General features: G+C 37.1%; 1 protein-coding gene across 7 annotated transcripts in view; it reads right to left on the reverse strand.

Moving 5' to 3' along the window:
• Positions 1–16,672, reverse strand: part of LOC127434082 (sickle tail protein-like) — a 186,389-nt gene that overhangs the window by 141,116 nt on the left and 28,601 nt on the right. For 4 of the 7 annotated variants that reach the window (XM_051686537.1, XM_051686538.1, XM_051686543.1 and 1 more), the window contains exon 1: positions 1,554–2,020. The exons of 1 other annotated variant lie outside the window; for it this stretch is intronic. In XM_051686537.1, the coding sequence (XP_051542497.1) occupies positions 1,554–1,845 (292 nt within the window). In that variant the 5' untranslated portion in view covers positions 1,846–2,020. Of the gene's footprint in view, positions 1–1,553; positions 2,035–16,672 lie in introns of those variants that run through there. 2 more of the 7 variants (XM_051686541.1, XM_051686536.1) reach the window with 2 other exon arrangements.

A 16,672-nucleotide genomic window follows, 5' to 3' on the forward strand; every position in this document is an offset into this window, starting at 1 on the left:
TTCTTTCTCTTCTGGGAAAATAGCCCAGAAATACTGAAGACTCATGGGCGTTTATACATTTTTGTCTAATTCTTTAGAATGAGAATGTCCCTCTCCTTCATACCCCCTGCAAGTAGCAAATCATGATTCATGACTGAGTTAATATAAACTAAAGCCTATTAGATAAAAAAGAGATAAATGTCTATTCTTCCATTTTCTCTATAAAGTAGTGTCCTATTCAGTGAGGAAAAAATTTGTCCTGCAAATATTGTGAATTTGCACACAATAGCCAGTGCAGGAGCCAGGATTTTGTGTAGAAAATCACTGGTAAAAGAAGAACAAACTGATTTGATGCTGTTCGTGATTGAGAGGGCTGATTCACAGCTGTACAGAACCAAATATAATCAGGATATTTGCAAGTTCATTTTCACGTTATAATTTTTTTCCAAGCCCTACAGACCCTGAACAGGTGAGACACGATCGTTTGACACTTCAAGAATAGTTAATAAAAGCAAACTTTTCAGCGCATTTTCTTTGAACGTTCAGTTTTCATAATCGATTGCTTTTGTTGCCTAATGTGCATATGTGCCGACAACATTTCTGTCACAACTGCGGAGATCATTTTTTACATCTGTAGATTTGACCACACTCCACACAACTAAGCAATTGTATATAAATACATTGGATGTCAATGATCGTTGTTAAACTCACTGCTAATTGCTGAGGCTCGCGCCTATGAACGCTGAGTTTTGCACAGTGAGCGCTCTGGTATTTCAGATGGTGAGACAATTTGATAAAAAATCAGTCGGAGGGCCAGACAAAGATGATTGGCAGGCCGGATTTGGCCCGTGGGCTGCCTGTTCACTAGCCCTGATATACAGTATGTCAACACAGGAAGTAAAATTTCATTCGTCATTTCATGGGGTCTTTAATGCAATCTACCCAATTCTTAAACTGTAAAGTATCCAAATTCTATTTCAAAAGTTGATTGAACAATCTAACATAGAAAAAGTTGCCTTCAAAATAAATCTTGCTTCAATCATATCAATTTCTAGAAGTCCAAAATTATGGTCAGCTAAACTTTAAAAGTTTTATGAACTTAGATCTACAAGTAAAAGCCATTATTTATTTATTTTTGAGTTTGTTGAACTTATCACATTATGTTCATTGGCCGTACTGTACAATCCAACTTTACTTGTTAAGTTGGTACAACTTATATGCCTAAAGTTGAGTAAACTCAAAATACTTTGAAGCTGGTTTCTTTATTATTATTATTTTAAAGTTAACTCAACTTTTTATATTTGACAGTGCAGAGCATTGAGATTACCAATATCAAAACAACACTTTACAACTATATCACAATGGAGACTAAATCAAAACAAAATACAAAACTAAAAATAAATCTTGAGTAGGAAAAGAACTGATGACAAAATAAATAACCAACCACTTCCAAAACCATGACACCTGAAAAACAGTTACCAAAGTTTCCAAATAATGACCAGGGGTCAGATATGAGAAGTATAGTTTGTGTGTGCAGGAATATCCACCTCTTATAATTTCCTAATCATACTTACTCTGCAGTGTGACTTGTTGCTGGGTTACGGTTGCTGTGGACCCTTTAGGTGGACTGATTCTGCTCCTGGGTTGGGCCACCTCGTCATCCTCTTTTAAATTTGTTATAGAGTGTGTTGTTCCATTCGCAAAAGTTCTTTGGCTGGCTATGTTGCCTTCACTTCCTGTTCGCATCGCCTTCTCACCAATGCCAAGAATCCTGGATCGCCCGGCTGGTGTGTTGCGACGGGGCGAGGGAAGTTTGGAGCTCGGACCCGCCGAGGTTGGACGAGCGAGACGTGACTGTTTAGACATTGTTACGAGGTGTTTTCATACGTGGATAGATGCTCATACAAATTCACAGCAGGTGGAAATGAGCAGAATAGACGTCCTACAATCTGATTTGACTCCAATGAAGATAATTAATCAATCACTCGCAATAGTATTACAATTCCTCCATCCAATCAAATCACACCATTCCAAAAAGTGTGTGTCTAGTTCAAAGTCTTCAGTTTCTTCTTCTGTGTAATATCCAGAATTGTGTGTATCTTTTTCATTCAAGTCAATCCACTTAAATTACTTTATTAACCACTTACTTGTAACAGCCGTCACTGCCATGTGGTATTGCATATGTACGTTTCGGTTAAAATTGGTCAAAAAATTCTTCATATTCAGTCTGTTCTTCTGTGGAATATCCAACACTGATTATGTCCCTCGATTCCTCAGGTGTCCAAATCTTGTCTGGAATTCTGAAGTATTCCAAGGAGAATGAATCGCAGCTTTGACTGCTCACCCATCTCTCTCTTTCTCTGTCTCACTCTTCCTCCTCCACGCTCATTTCTCTTCCTCCCTCTCTCTCTTTCTATCTTTACTCACAAAATGAGTCCAGACGAGTGCAGGTAGACGAAAGAGACGGAGGGAGAGACAGAGGAGGAGGAGGAGGAATAAGGGGGAAGGGGATAATCACCACCTTTCCAAACAGTGGCTTCAAAGTGTGTGTGTGTGTGTGCGTGTGCGTGTGTGTGTGAGGGTATGCCTCAAGTTGACTGACAGGAGGACAAACGGAGATAAGCAGCCCATTCCCATGTATCAGTGCATTCCAAAACACACTGTCTCAATTGCTCTCTCTCTCGATTCTCCCCTCCAAAACTCTAACTCTCTTTCTCTTTCTTTTGCTCACTCTACCTCCTCTCTGCTTGTGCTGTTGTAGCACTGCTTGGAAAGGCAGAAAAAGTCTCAACAAAAGAGATAAAAAAGCAAGTAGAGAATAAAGAGGAGAGAAAATGTAGATAAATCCAGATCCCACGCTTCTGTTGCTGCCACAGCTGTGTATATGGATCCACATGTGCAAACTCTCTCTCTCTCTCTCTCTCTCTCTCTCTCTCTCTCTCTCTCTCTCCTGAAGCTCTTCTAGTCTCCAATTTAACATGCTTTAGGACTGTCGCTGCAGCACAAAAATGCACATACATACATGCGTGCTGGGGCATTTCTGGAGAATTACAAAGCGGCAAAAAAGAAAGTGCGATTACACAAACATAGCTAGAAACTGAGCTCTGCAGTATGTGTTTGTGTACCAAAGCTTGGCATGCTGGAAGCATTACTTTGTAATAAAAAAAATGGAGATAAATTACTTGATGTTTGTCGAACAAACAGAAATATACTTAAGGAAAGTTTGCACAACATAATATTAAAACAAAGAGTGACATGTTCTCTTTTCATTAATAAAACAAGTAATTTATAATATTGGTAATACTTTACAATTAGCTTGTATTTGTTAACATTAGTTAAATATATTGGTTAACTCGAACTAACAATCCACAACACTTTTATAGCATTTATTAGTCTTGGTTAATGTTATTTTCTACATACACTAATACATAGTTGTATAAGTTAACATAAGTTAATTCATTATGAAATAATATGAACTAACTATTTTTTTAATTAACATTAACCGAGATTAATAAATGCTTCAAAAATATAATTATTCACTGTAAATTCATGATAGGTAATGTATTAACTAATGTTAAACAATAGAACCTTATTGTAAAGTGTTACCAATATATATTTTTTTCTGTAACAAACACAATAATTTAAATGCAATTCAATTTCCAATCCTTCGCTTTCCATCACTCAATATATATCAATGCAATTTTAAAATTAGAATATTTTAGAATAAATTAAAGTTTTTCAAGAAAAAAACTTTAGTAAAATTTAAACCAGATTATTTACAGTTCATATAGAACAAAAAACAAATGAATGTATCCAAATTTATAAATCTAACAAGTTACCAGTAAGAACACACACCACATATTTGGGGTTTGGGACAAACTTTTTGAATGGATAACCTACTAACCTAAAAGCCTATGACCCTCTCCTCTGCACCAGATAGACGCCATGTGATTCCATTTCAGAGAAAATCAGTGGCAGGATTTACCTTTAGACGTCATACTCCGAGACTTCGAAAATGGAGTAGATTTGGCTGCTGCTACAGAGTCCATGAAAAAGCTATGGGTAAAATCCACAGGCGTTTGCACACACATATACAAGAGATTTAAATGTATGCCATTTCATCATAGGATTAAACCCCCACCGCTCTCGTTTGACATGTCTTCAAACCATTCAACCCTCTGGACAAAGCATTCATCAATCATTTTACACAGGGAAGTGATCATAACTGTGTGATGAGTGTACTGGTAGGGTAAGGAGTGACCTATATATGGAGGGACAAACACATATACTGTGTATAATGTAATGTTTTTGCTCCGCACAAACGGCAATGAAAAGGGGGATGAAAGTAGCTTAGCATCTATCAAAACAGACATAGTGCACAAGTATAAATCACACCATCTCATCTAAACTCAGAGGCTTTTTTAATGGAGCGTGAACAATACACGCTATGCTGTTTGGCCCATTTTTGTTCAAATGGTAGGACATGTGTGGTCTACTACCAGTCTACGTCCATAGTCAAGACAAATAAACATTACTACAATTAACTCTTAATTGTAGCAATCACTACAAGCTGTATCAGAAACTTTTATACAAATATAAATATACACATTTACACATTTTAACTATATATAAATTCAAAAGTTTGGTCATACTGTATATGTTTGCTTCACACATGGATTTTATACCGGTAGTTGACAAATAACAGGATGCTTTTCAACATCGAGACATTAAGTTTCATATTTTAAATGTTTCAGTTAAATTAAACTGTTTTGTGGTGTGATAATTATTTTTGAAAGTACAAATATTCCACATAGTCTCATTAATATGAGGTCATAAATCCTGCATGTATAATTATTATACAAAAATAACAAAAATGGGTAAAACTTTATTATATTTATTTCATTAGTAGCATTTGTTAATCTTGGTTAATGGTAATTTATAAATATATTATTGTTAATTGTTAGTGCATGCATTAATGTTAACGCATACAACTTTTAATGTTACTATGTTTAATGTATTAGTATACAGTGTAAAAAGTAGTAACCTGCAAAGGTTATAAATAGCTCCATGAGGACCACATAAAGGAGATATTTCTACCTGATCTAACCCTTCCAATTAGCTTTGTTAGTGTAATCTATTGTATTCAGGTTTATTCGGGCATATTAAATCATATTTTTGATTTTAATCAAACCATTTATTTTAAATGTTACCACGTGAAGTCGAAATTAACATTAACCAAGCGTGGTGATGTGGACGTGGCCGAGCGACATCTGTGGAGAGCGAGGCCCGGAGAAGGAGAATGGTAAGGATTGACACCTGTGGGAAATGATCTCTAACAGCTGTTCTGTGTTTCAGTGAGAGCTGGAGGGGGATAAAAAGGGTGTCCAGACTGCCGAAGGAAAGAGAGAGAGATGCACGCAGCCGAGTTGTGCTAAAAAGCCAATACTTTGTGTTACACTGAAAAGTGCTGTCAATAAAAGACTGCGTGGATTGTTTACCCGGCTCCCACTTCCTCCTTAATAAAGAGAACAAGATACCTGTCACACCAAGATAATAAAACTAATGCTGCAAGAGTATTGTTCATTGTTAGATTATGTTAACAAATGCATTAACTAATGTTAATGTTTACAATTTCTATAAACTTACAACAATGTACACGTATTACCAGTAAAGTATGTTTAAAATAGTCTTAGATGGAATATAACATGTCACACTGCAGGATGCTGCTGTTATGGCATAAAATATTGTGTCAACTACCAAAACACAAAATTACACACATATGCATATTACCATGCATGCAGTGTGCAAAAGCGGGGTAGGGTACGAGGACTGACTTTTGACCTACATTTCTTCCCCGCCAAAACTTGATGACCTTTGACCATGCTATACAGAAAACAGATGGCCCCATTTTTAAAAGTTCAGACATGTATGCCATACATCTTGTGCATTTGTTTGAGTGTGAGCATACAAATGCATGGTTTGCATGTGATATGCAAGTGTGCATCTCATTTAGTTTGTGTGTTTCAGGCTAAATTAAAAGCCCTCTAATAACACACTAAGGGCCTGCAGTATGTGTATTTGACTGCCTGCTGACTCCACCCTGCTGTAGCTCCATGTAAGCTATATTTAACACCCTAAATAATATATGAACTATGAGACTGCTTCATTTAAAAGAATTTTCCATCTATTTAACCTCTAAACTGTATTACAGAACCTGCTTCTGCTAAAAAGTTCAACTGTATATAATGTGTGTGTACAAATTGGGCTGTAGTAGGTGGTTTTGGTGGGAGGATCTGAGGAATTTCGATTATTAAACAGAGGTAACCCCCAACTCAGTGTCCTTAGTTACTAAATAATCTAGTGCAAACAGAGTGTGTATCAGGTAAAACTTCTTAAGAGTTTCCGAGAAGCACACAGATCCATCATTAAATATACTGAGTGTCTCAAACCCAATTATCAGTAGAATCATTACTGTCGCGACATGAAATGTGTGTGTTTGTGTCCATGTTTTCATGCTCCCAGGGGTGCTTTCTTCAAGCACATTCATATTTCACACAAGACATGAACACACACTGTTCCTCAAGTGTTTCCTGTTAGTCATGTTGATGTTATAATAAAATCACAGACTATTACGGGATGTCTTGTCAAGGAGGGGCGTCTATATCTATAGTGCAGATTAGGGCAGTAATATTCTATTCTGTTTACATCTTAATGGTTGGACAACTCAAGATAAATACTTGCATACAAAACACAGTACATTTTAACATGTGCTTATATAATTTACAACCTATAATCCTAAAATAGACCATTTACACACATACACTTCACACCTCCTCAAATCAGCACCTTGTTTCCTCACAGCACAACACTACACAACATTCTTCCTCCAGGCATTTAAATGCTTTAATGACTATTTCTGACTCTTAGCCCTTGCATTAACACTACCAAGGGTTTCTGTGACAAGAGATGAGCTCATATGAGAAAAAACAAATGCGACCATCTCAACATCTCTGCACTTATGAAGAGTAAAGTGCCTAAGAAAGCTGTGGAGACCTATGACAGTTCCACTGCCAGAGGGAATAAGAAGGCATAACTTTATTATTTGCATTTAGCATAGTTGTTTTCCTGCTATCTGTGACACTTTCAGAACAGACCTGTGAACCTTTATTGGGTCACGACCCACCAGATGAGAATCACTATTTTAAGGGGACAGTCGTGTCTTGCACACAGGAACTGTATTAATTTAGCCTTTTAATGAGGACTTAGAAAAGTTGAAATTTAAAAGACTAATAAAATGACATAATGAAATAATTAAAAACAAAGCAGCCTTATATCTAAACTGCAAAGGAATTTGCAAAACGAACAATACTGTATTGAAGGAAGCTGCCGTATAAAATAAAATTTAATTAAATTCAAATTAAAACAAGCACAATACAATAGAATAATTTAGAGTTAGAGGTTACACTTAACAGAAAAGACAACATGACTGAAGAGGCTGCCATATTAGAAAGAGGAAAGTGGATTTCCTGAGATTCCTGACCCCTGTGTCTCTAGGGCCCCCATGTGGCCTGACACTCCAACTCCATATAGATGGACTGGCCTATGTTGCTCTGGATTTTATATTTTCACTTATGTATATTTATTTTCAAACTAAGAAAAGTCCATTTGGGGTGTGTTTAGAATATGATCCAGTACAAATAGTGAGTTCTTCCTGCAAGTGTAGATTAACAGATTAAGGAACCTTCCTTGATCAGTCACAACAACAAGAAATATTTGACTGTCTTTATAGTCATCCCAGTTTTATCAATACATAGCAATGCATGGCAGAGAGGCAAGACACACACACTTTAGTTTAAATATATATATATATATATATATATATATATATATATATATATATATATAGGTTGCTTGTTGATAGTGTAAGGTAAATAGTGTTCCATACGTGTAAAAAAAAAGTAATACAATTTATTTTTAGTATTGGTTGCTTGTTGATAATGTAAGGTAAATGGTGTTCCATTAGCCTTTAACATGGAAACCGTGTAAACATCAAATGCAACTGGGACATACATTTACATTAATTTACTCAAATGCAGAGAGGGGATACTTCCTCCTCATTTCAGAAGTCCACTAGACACCTTTGGTCCCCACAAAGTAGGCAAAACCTGACACAAACACTCTACTGAGCAAAAGTGCACTTACCATCTTTAATGATTACATTTAACAGTCCACGCTCATTGATTTCATTTTTTAATACTGCCGTGAGAATTACAATTACTAAAGATTCCAAATTGTTCATTTAGAAGTCTGTTTTCTCTGTTCTCCAATAAACTTCATTCTCATTTGTTAATTCTTAGCATTATTAAGACCAATGAGTTCGTAATGCTAGAAGATTAATGGTGGAGGGACTCCTGAAGAGGATGTAAATAAGAGACAGTGACAGCAGCCTTATGGGCTTATTGATTTTAGCTCAGCCCTCTTTGCCCGGCTAATACAGGTCTGAGAGATGAGCACAGAACCGTTACAGAGCTGCCAAACAAACCCAGATAAGGAAAAAAGGACTACTCCAGGCAGAAGAAATGTTTAAATCTCAGTCAAGGCTCAAATCAATTCAGGCAGTAGTGCCACTCTTATATTTAAGTGAAAACCAATGGTTCTAAAGCCAAAGCGAACACTGCAGTCTCTAAAAAAAGAGATCGCACCTCATTTACGATAAACAACATGCAATTGGTATTGCATTTAGCGTCAAAAGAAGCATTCACTTCAGAAATGGCTGACAATTTGATGAAAAATTAAGATATCAGGGTGAGAAAATAAAGTTTGTTGGTTAGAATCTCCAATAGATTTATTTAAGATGGTAAATGTAATAACCGTGCTTTGATTTTTGAGCATGAAATCAAGCACACTTGTGAAAGAATAATTATGCTGCTTTTCTGGAGGAGAGATGTATGGAGACTTTGAACAGAAATCTAGTTTGAGAAGCGAATTCCTATTCCAGAATACATTCAGCTGTTCAGTAGCAGTGGTGATTTCTCAGGGCTAGCAAAGCCTTCTCTGCTGGCGTAACATGCCTAATACATGCCAAAGTGTGATAACTGTTTCACAAATCGCATGCCCGAAGCCACGCTCCTTAGCCGAAGCACCGCATGAGTCTGAACTCCACCCTGTCAGGCCTTCAGAATTTCCACAGAATCCCCCCAACAGTGCAGTGAATAGGCATCTAATGTCAGACTGTCAAATTCATCAGCCAATCAGATTGATTTATTTGTTCTTGGTGGGTGTGGTCTTTAGGATATGTCCCAGTCCAGGCCTTCTAGCTGGCCTTGAGTGACGCAATCACGCTTTAAGTGATGTACGTAATCTGAAAGCGAAGAGCATGAGATCTTGCTGACGAGTCGGCTGTCACTGCCACATCACCACTAAAAACCTGAGATGTTCTGCATGATCATGCAATTCATTAATTAAACAGGAAAGGAGGACTGATTTTCACTTCAGGCAAATTGGTAAGTGCTTTTTGCCTTGTTATAGCAACATCAGGAGTTTTCTAAGTGTAAATTAGGCTGCTTGAGCATTCAGTGTCGGATCAAGTTTTGAAAAGTAACCGTGTACCCTGATGGAACAAAGTTTATTGCAAGCACAATTTAAATTGCAAATATTATTATAGAGCTTTTTTTGGTATTAGACCTCCTTGGTTCTGGCTTTCGTGCATGGATGTGTTTTTAAAATGTCAGTTTGTATTATTAATTGACTGCCACATAATGTGTGTCTTATTCATTGTGAAACTGTGTTTTCTTAATGGCATGAATCGCACTGAAGGCCTAGACTTAAAATGCATGGGCCACGGCTGTTCAGTAGCATATCGTGTATCACTGCATATCTATAATATTGACTATCAGCATAATGTCTGGTCTACATTGCAGCCAGACTGATCACATTGTGAATATCTGCAATAGGAAGTCGAAAGTTCTGCTGCTGAAATCCGTCTGTGATTATCGAAATTAAAACCACAGCCCCAAGTGGCCGACGCTGGAAGAGATGTTGAGGTGAAATGTTCACAGTGGCGCCAAAAGCAAGTTGTATTTTTATTTAAACAATGTAATACAGTCAAAAGGAATGCATTTTTTCTTAACCATACCCCCTAATCCAAACCCCAACTCAAAACCTAACCGTCAGTGGAGTGAAATATGTAATTTTAGAGATGTAAACGTAGCCTCCAAATTGCTCTCACCATTGTTAATGTAAACGTGATTACTTCCTGATTTCCATGCTGTCCGAACCCATGTATTGGAGATTGCTCTCACAACACGTCAGTAGCACCACAGCAAAAGGTGGGATGGTGCTTGTCAGTTATTCGGCAGAATGTGGTCGATTTTAGTGACTAACCAAAATTAAATCTGAAATCAGATAGTGTCTCCAACAAAACTCTTGAATATCTGTCAAAGATTTGATGCAGATATCTTCACATATTTTAGGAAAATCCAGAGATTAGATCTTCCTTTGAAGTCTTCCTTATGATAGCCTGGGAACTTGTAAACACAACTTTGTTTCAAGGCAAAGCTATAAAAACATGTGCACCCTGACTCCTAGAGATTACATTAAGCCAACCAATCAGACTGGAGCTTGTCATTTTGAAAACACTCTTGCTATTTTTGTCAGCATTATGGATCAGACAGTTAAAGAATGTGCCGTGGGCATGCCGTCTGAGGCTGGAGACTAAGGTGACTGCTTGTGGTCTTACATATGAATGAGAATGTGGTGAGTAATTCACCCAATTCTTCTCAGTATCTCTCTTAGATTTAGCTGTGCACAGAAACACTTATTTGTTCAGGTTCTTTCTCTCTGTCTCTTTGTCTTTCCACTTTTTCTTTTCCCTGAATAAACACAGGCTATATTCATTGGCCCTTTTAGGCCACAGCTGTGTTACTTTAATATATAATTACTCTATCATCAAAACCATCAGAATGGTTTTTATAAGGTAACTGCAGTGAGTGTGAGACCAGCAGTAAAAGCCAGGGTCACTGGCTATTAGTGGGGAGAGACTAGAAACGCCATTTGCATTAACGCTAAAACAGAGGCCATTTCTCATTTTGCTCTGTATTGGCCATTGATAAATAAAGTTGTATTGTACTGTATTTATGTCAAATTGTGGAGCAGAATGTCATACATGCTTGACGCAGCATGTCTTTTTTCTGTCCTTTTCTGCATATCGTGGCGCCGTTTTGCGGCCCTCTTCAGCCAGTCATGGCCCGTTTCAGTTTATCGCCGCCCGTTCTGCCCCATATCGCAGCCCACCGGGAAAAGCCCCAGTTCTCCCTATGGCCAGTCCACCCGTGTCTGTGTATGTTCTAGCAGTAGCAAGTCTCCAAACAATATCCTATCAATATGTCATACTCACATTAACATGCTAAATCTTTCAGCATGTTGTCATGACTGAACTGATAATCTGCCATTTTACTCGTGATTTGTGTGAAAGTGAATAAATGTTATTGGCTATGTTAACAAGCACACCAATATTCTTGCAATAATCAGAGTATAAGGAATAATCAGATTAAGATGTTTACATAATTTGGGCAAACCTCTGCAATCCTGTTTATGTGCTACTTGCCATTACTCTGATTATTCACTGAGAAATGTGATGTTTTGCTGTTTTTTATGAATTAATATTTGTTAAAAAAAAACAAAAAAATGAAAGGGTGCAAATTTGTTTCTTTAACTACAGCTTGGCATGAGAAAATTAGTCAGTTAGTTTGTGAGTCTTTTTGAATGATTGATTAAAAGAACCGGTTCAACCGGGTCATTTTCGACTACATTGGATGTGCTGTCTGTTTTGATTCACTAAAAAGAATCGGTTTAGAAGAGTCATTATTTTGCCGCATATGGTCTTTTTTTATCTCACCTACATTCAATTCAGACTGCAAACGGACATTCACAACTCGGGAAAATATGTTTTCTTTTGCCGTGGGGCTGTAAATTCTACAGTTTGGGAGCACCACTGCTGGAAAACGGTGCAAGGAACTGCCATTTCATGTGAAGTCAAGAAGTTAGTGCACCTTGTGATGTTTACGAACCTGGGCTTGTAAGTAACATCATACATCTGCAGCACTGGCAAAGGCACACTTTGGTCAGAGTGGAAGAAATGCGATTAAAATAGGAGTACACATACTGTATCTTACTGCGATTATCATTACTCTGATTATTAGCATAACTGCATTAAAATATTTACAGTATTCTGTTTACATGAGCTACAGTTTAATCGCAGTATTGTTTTAATCACATTATAATCGCATTATGAGGGTGCATCTAAATGTAGCCATTGTTGTTGTGTTGTGATGTTTATTTCACCAGAAACCTGCCACAATATGTACACTGTAAAAGTAATTTTGCCAACAATTAAGCTATAGAAACGTGATTCTATAAGGCCAGGATGGAATGTATTGTTCAGCATCAAAACAATTAAAGATTAATCTAGCCTCTGAATAAAAAAAATTGATGGATCATTGCCGGATGATTTTGAAATTCTGATATGCTTTTGAATGATATTCTGTGAATGAATTCATAGAAATGCATTGCTTTATTTTAAGTTTAGTTTCTGAGTGGCACCATTTTTCTATCCCAAAAGTACCACCTAATAATCAATATAAGTAGGTATTAAAAATAGGTATTTTAAAACAGCAAATGAATGAACTGCAAAACATTTTTTTATTTTTAATGGAGGCATCTGACACATTGATTTGGTTGTGTTTACTCTTTATGCTGTGATCTTCTTATTTACTCTATCTTGCTTCCAAAAAAAAAAAAAAAAAAAAAAAAAAAAAAAAACTCTTTCTCTTTCTTACATACATGCTTGTTAGCGCACACGCATAGCACACACACTTAAGACCGCTCATGCCTCTTGTTTTATTTCTAAAAGTACTGAGAAAATATCAGACATACAGATATAGAGATTGCACTGATACTACAGCTAACAGAGCAAAAACACACTCTCCACACTCTGTATGGCTTTGAGGTGCTTAACAAGTTAACAACAAGCAAATTTTTGGCTCAAAAGCCATTAAAACTAGATCAAAGTAATTTAAACTAAAACTCAAGGTGATAAAACCAAGTTGAGTTTGGTTAAAACTGTTAACACATGCAGACATGCCTCACATCTTTCATAATAAATGGATAGAATTATACAGTCAACAGCAGTGTTATATTAGGGCAAAACCTATGCTGGACAAAACCTTTATGATGCTTTTATATAACACACATGCACAAATGACCGAAATAGCTTATTCTGACATTCCCATGGTCCTCTGCTTTAGCATATTCACACTGAAAAAGAGGAAGGGCATTCCACACACGGGTTCTAATCAGTGTTGGATGTAATGCATTACTAAGTAATTAATTACTGCAAATAAATGTCTTTTTCATTGAAAAAAGTAAAGTAAGGGATTACTCTTTTTTTTCAGTAATTTAATTACAGTTACTTCTGATGTAATTGTGTTAAATACTGTATAGACTATAGAACAATTCTATATAAAACAATAGTGAATTTAAAATTGAAATTTAATGTCTAATGTTAAAATTTATGTTTTCTAATTTAACGCTGCCCCCTTCAATTCTTTTGCCAGTTCATGAATAATTTATTTGATTTTATTTGATTTATTTGAAAGAATTAAAAGAACAATTTCATGTTTATCCTTGTATTTTTCATCTGGTCGAGGATGATAAGGGTTTTAGAAAGTAATTAGTAATAAGTAATGCAATTACTTTTCAGACAGAGTAATTAGTATACACTGTAGAAGATGTAATTAGTAGTTGTAATTAGTAGCTAGTAATTCATTACTTTTTTAGAGTAACTTACCCAACACTGGTGCTAATGGAATACCAAATTAATTAATGATAGCTGAAGCATTATGCCATCTTTACTCTGAGTCAGCCTGACTCTCAAAATAGCTTTATTAGTCACTGGTAATTAGGCAACCATATTGAATGTCTTGCAGCATAACAATACAGAAGGGATAAAGCTGCTATATCCTCATTATATAACAACCAGTGAGGCAACAGTGATGAGCCTCTGTCCAATATGCAAGGTTGGGGCCTGAATATGCATGAGTACGCAAATGTCCAAATGAGGGTTTTGTGATAAAGAAGAGGAAGGAACAGGTCAGGCCTGATTCTACGGGGGTGCTCAAACAAACCTTAGAGCACCCTCAGTTGCAGACCAGGGTAAACTACTGCCCACGGGTTGATTTATCATGAGCTTGGGCTGGGAAACGATTCCAAAAAGAATCGATTCTGAGACATTGGGAATCGAGAATCGACTCTAAAGCTTGGAAACGATTCAAAAGATGGAATCGATTCCGCTCGGGGAAATGGACTGATATGTTAATTTTCATGACCACTGAACTACTACACATTCTGGAAGTCTTAACAGCACTAATTCAATTCACAAAAGGATTATAAAATTACTTCAGCTAAACGATCATCAACCTGATTCTGAATCTTTTGCAGTTCATTAGCCATAAAATGTGCTCCGGTTGTTTAAATCTGTATGACGCAATCGTACAAGCCCATCAACACATCGGACAGCTGCTTTCCAGACCTACAGTTCAGTTCAGTTCAGTTCAACTTTATTGCCAGTTTCATTAGCAAACAAACAACACTATAACACAGAGACTAGATACAATACATACAACAAAAACAGAAAAAAGACATTGCCACTTTTATAAGACAGTTATACCAATGTTTCCACAGAGGTGACTGGTATCGTACGACACTAAGCCTAGGATTTGACAGCAGCATAATAATGGCGATAAATTTATACATCAGATTTCTCAATAGAGCCTGGAAAGTGTTGACTCTTGCATTACAAATCAAATCACTTGCACTACACCACCTAGGTTTTTTTAAGCAAGATCCGCATGCAGTCATTATAGGTAACCTGAAGCTTGTGTAAGCCTTTTTAAACTTAGCTCATAAGGGAGCAGTGTATAGAGGAGTGCAATATGCTCTAAAGAGACTTATCATACACTATGTAATTTTTTATTTTTTTTCTCCACAATTTGGAGTGCCCAATTCCCAATGCGCTCCAAGTCCTCATGGTGGTGTAGTGACTCGCCTCAATCCGGGTGGCGGAGGACAAATCTCAGTTGCCTCCACGTCTGAGACCATCAATCCGCGCATCTTATCACGTGACTTGTTGAGCGCATTACTGTGGAGACAGCGTGTGTGGAGGCTTCGCGCTATTCTCCGCGGCATCCGTGCACAACACACCACGCGCCCCACCGAGAGCGGGAACCACATAATAGTGACCACAAGAAGGTTACTCCATGTGACTCTACCCTCCCAAGCAACCAGGACAATTTGGTTGCTTAGGAGACCTGGCTTGAGTCACTCAGCACACTCTGGATTCGAACTTGTGACTCCAGGGGTGGTAGTCAGTTTCTTTACTTGCTGAGCTACCCAGGCGCCCAACCATGTCTTTACTTTACTCAAATACACTTTGATAAACCTATAATAATGATTTATATTTCAGGGCTTTCGGGACAGATTTCGCAAGAAATCGCATACATACGTCATACACCCGTGCGTGTTGACGTCATATCCGCACACAGAGAAAATAAGCTCCGGCTACTGTAGCGCATGTGTGATGTAGGAGTAGCATGAAGCGGAAAGTTTGTTGTCACAACGAATGAGAAAAATTTACCATGGATCATTCAAAACAGCAAACCAGTCACCAGTTGTAAAAACAAAGAAATCCCAAACAGAGCAGAGTCTACAAGCAAAAAGGGAAAACGACAGAGTCCGTAATAAAACCCGGATCAACATCGGCATGGCTTTTCAGAGGTGGTGACAACTCTGAGATCTCAAAGGATTTATAAGTGACCCAGAGATGGTAAGATATTTTATTGATATGGTTAAAGTGTAGTTGTGTAATCACACAAACACACACACAAATACAATAATTATACTGTAATCAGTGCAGAACTTTTCACTTGCAAGCACACGTGTATTTTTCTTTATAACGGCAATAATTTATATAAATAAATCCTTTAGTCCTAGGCTTGCCAAGGACATGTGAGTCTTGAAATGATGTTGCCCACTGGTTGGTAACAATGCCAATCTATAAATTAGTTACTACCGTGGTCTATTTGGCCAGAATATCCTGCAGTTATAAAAACTTTACAAAGTTTGACCTTATCAGACTAGCACTCATTATGTCTAATGTTAACGAACGTTGCCTAACTTTTGTAACGTAATTTATTTCAAAACATCAGTGTTTCCAATAAGTGGAAACAACAGCACTTACCTGCTCAGATGACATGTTTTCGGATATCCATCTTTTCCTTTCTTTCGTTATTTATTTGTCCATTCACTCTGATAAGATGTCCTGTATCCATGTGTACCCCGGTGCCTCGAACCACATTCATCCGCGCAGAGGAACAGAGCCGAAGCACAACCAAAACAATGTTCTTCCGCAAGACGCATGCAGTTTTATTTTTTAACCGCTAGAGGGCCAAAAGTTACATAGTGTAGCTTTAACAGGATCTGAACACATGTAGAATTTTCTTGCCAACATATTAGCTTGAGAATATAACATATGACACTGACTATACATGTCATCATCATCATACTATACTGTAGTCTGCCAGCATTTTACTTTGGATCAAACTAATACTCCAATAAAATGCCAAATTTGTGATGGAAA

Source organism: Myxocyprinus asiaticus, chromosome 44 (genome assembly GCF_019703515.2).
Source record: "Myxocyprinus asiaticus isolate MX2 ecotype Aquarium Trade chromosome 44, UBuf_Myxa_2, whole genome shotgun sequence".
Taxonomy (NCBI): Eukaryota; Metazoa; Chordata; class Actinopteri; order Cypriniformes; family Catostomidae; genus Myxocyprinus; species Myxocyprinus asiaticus.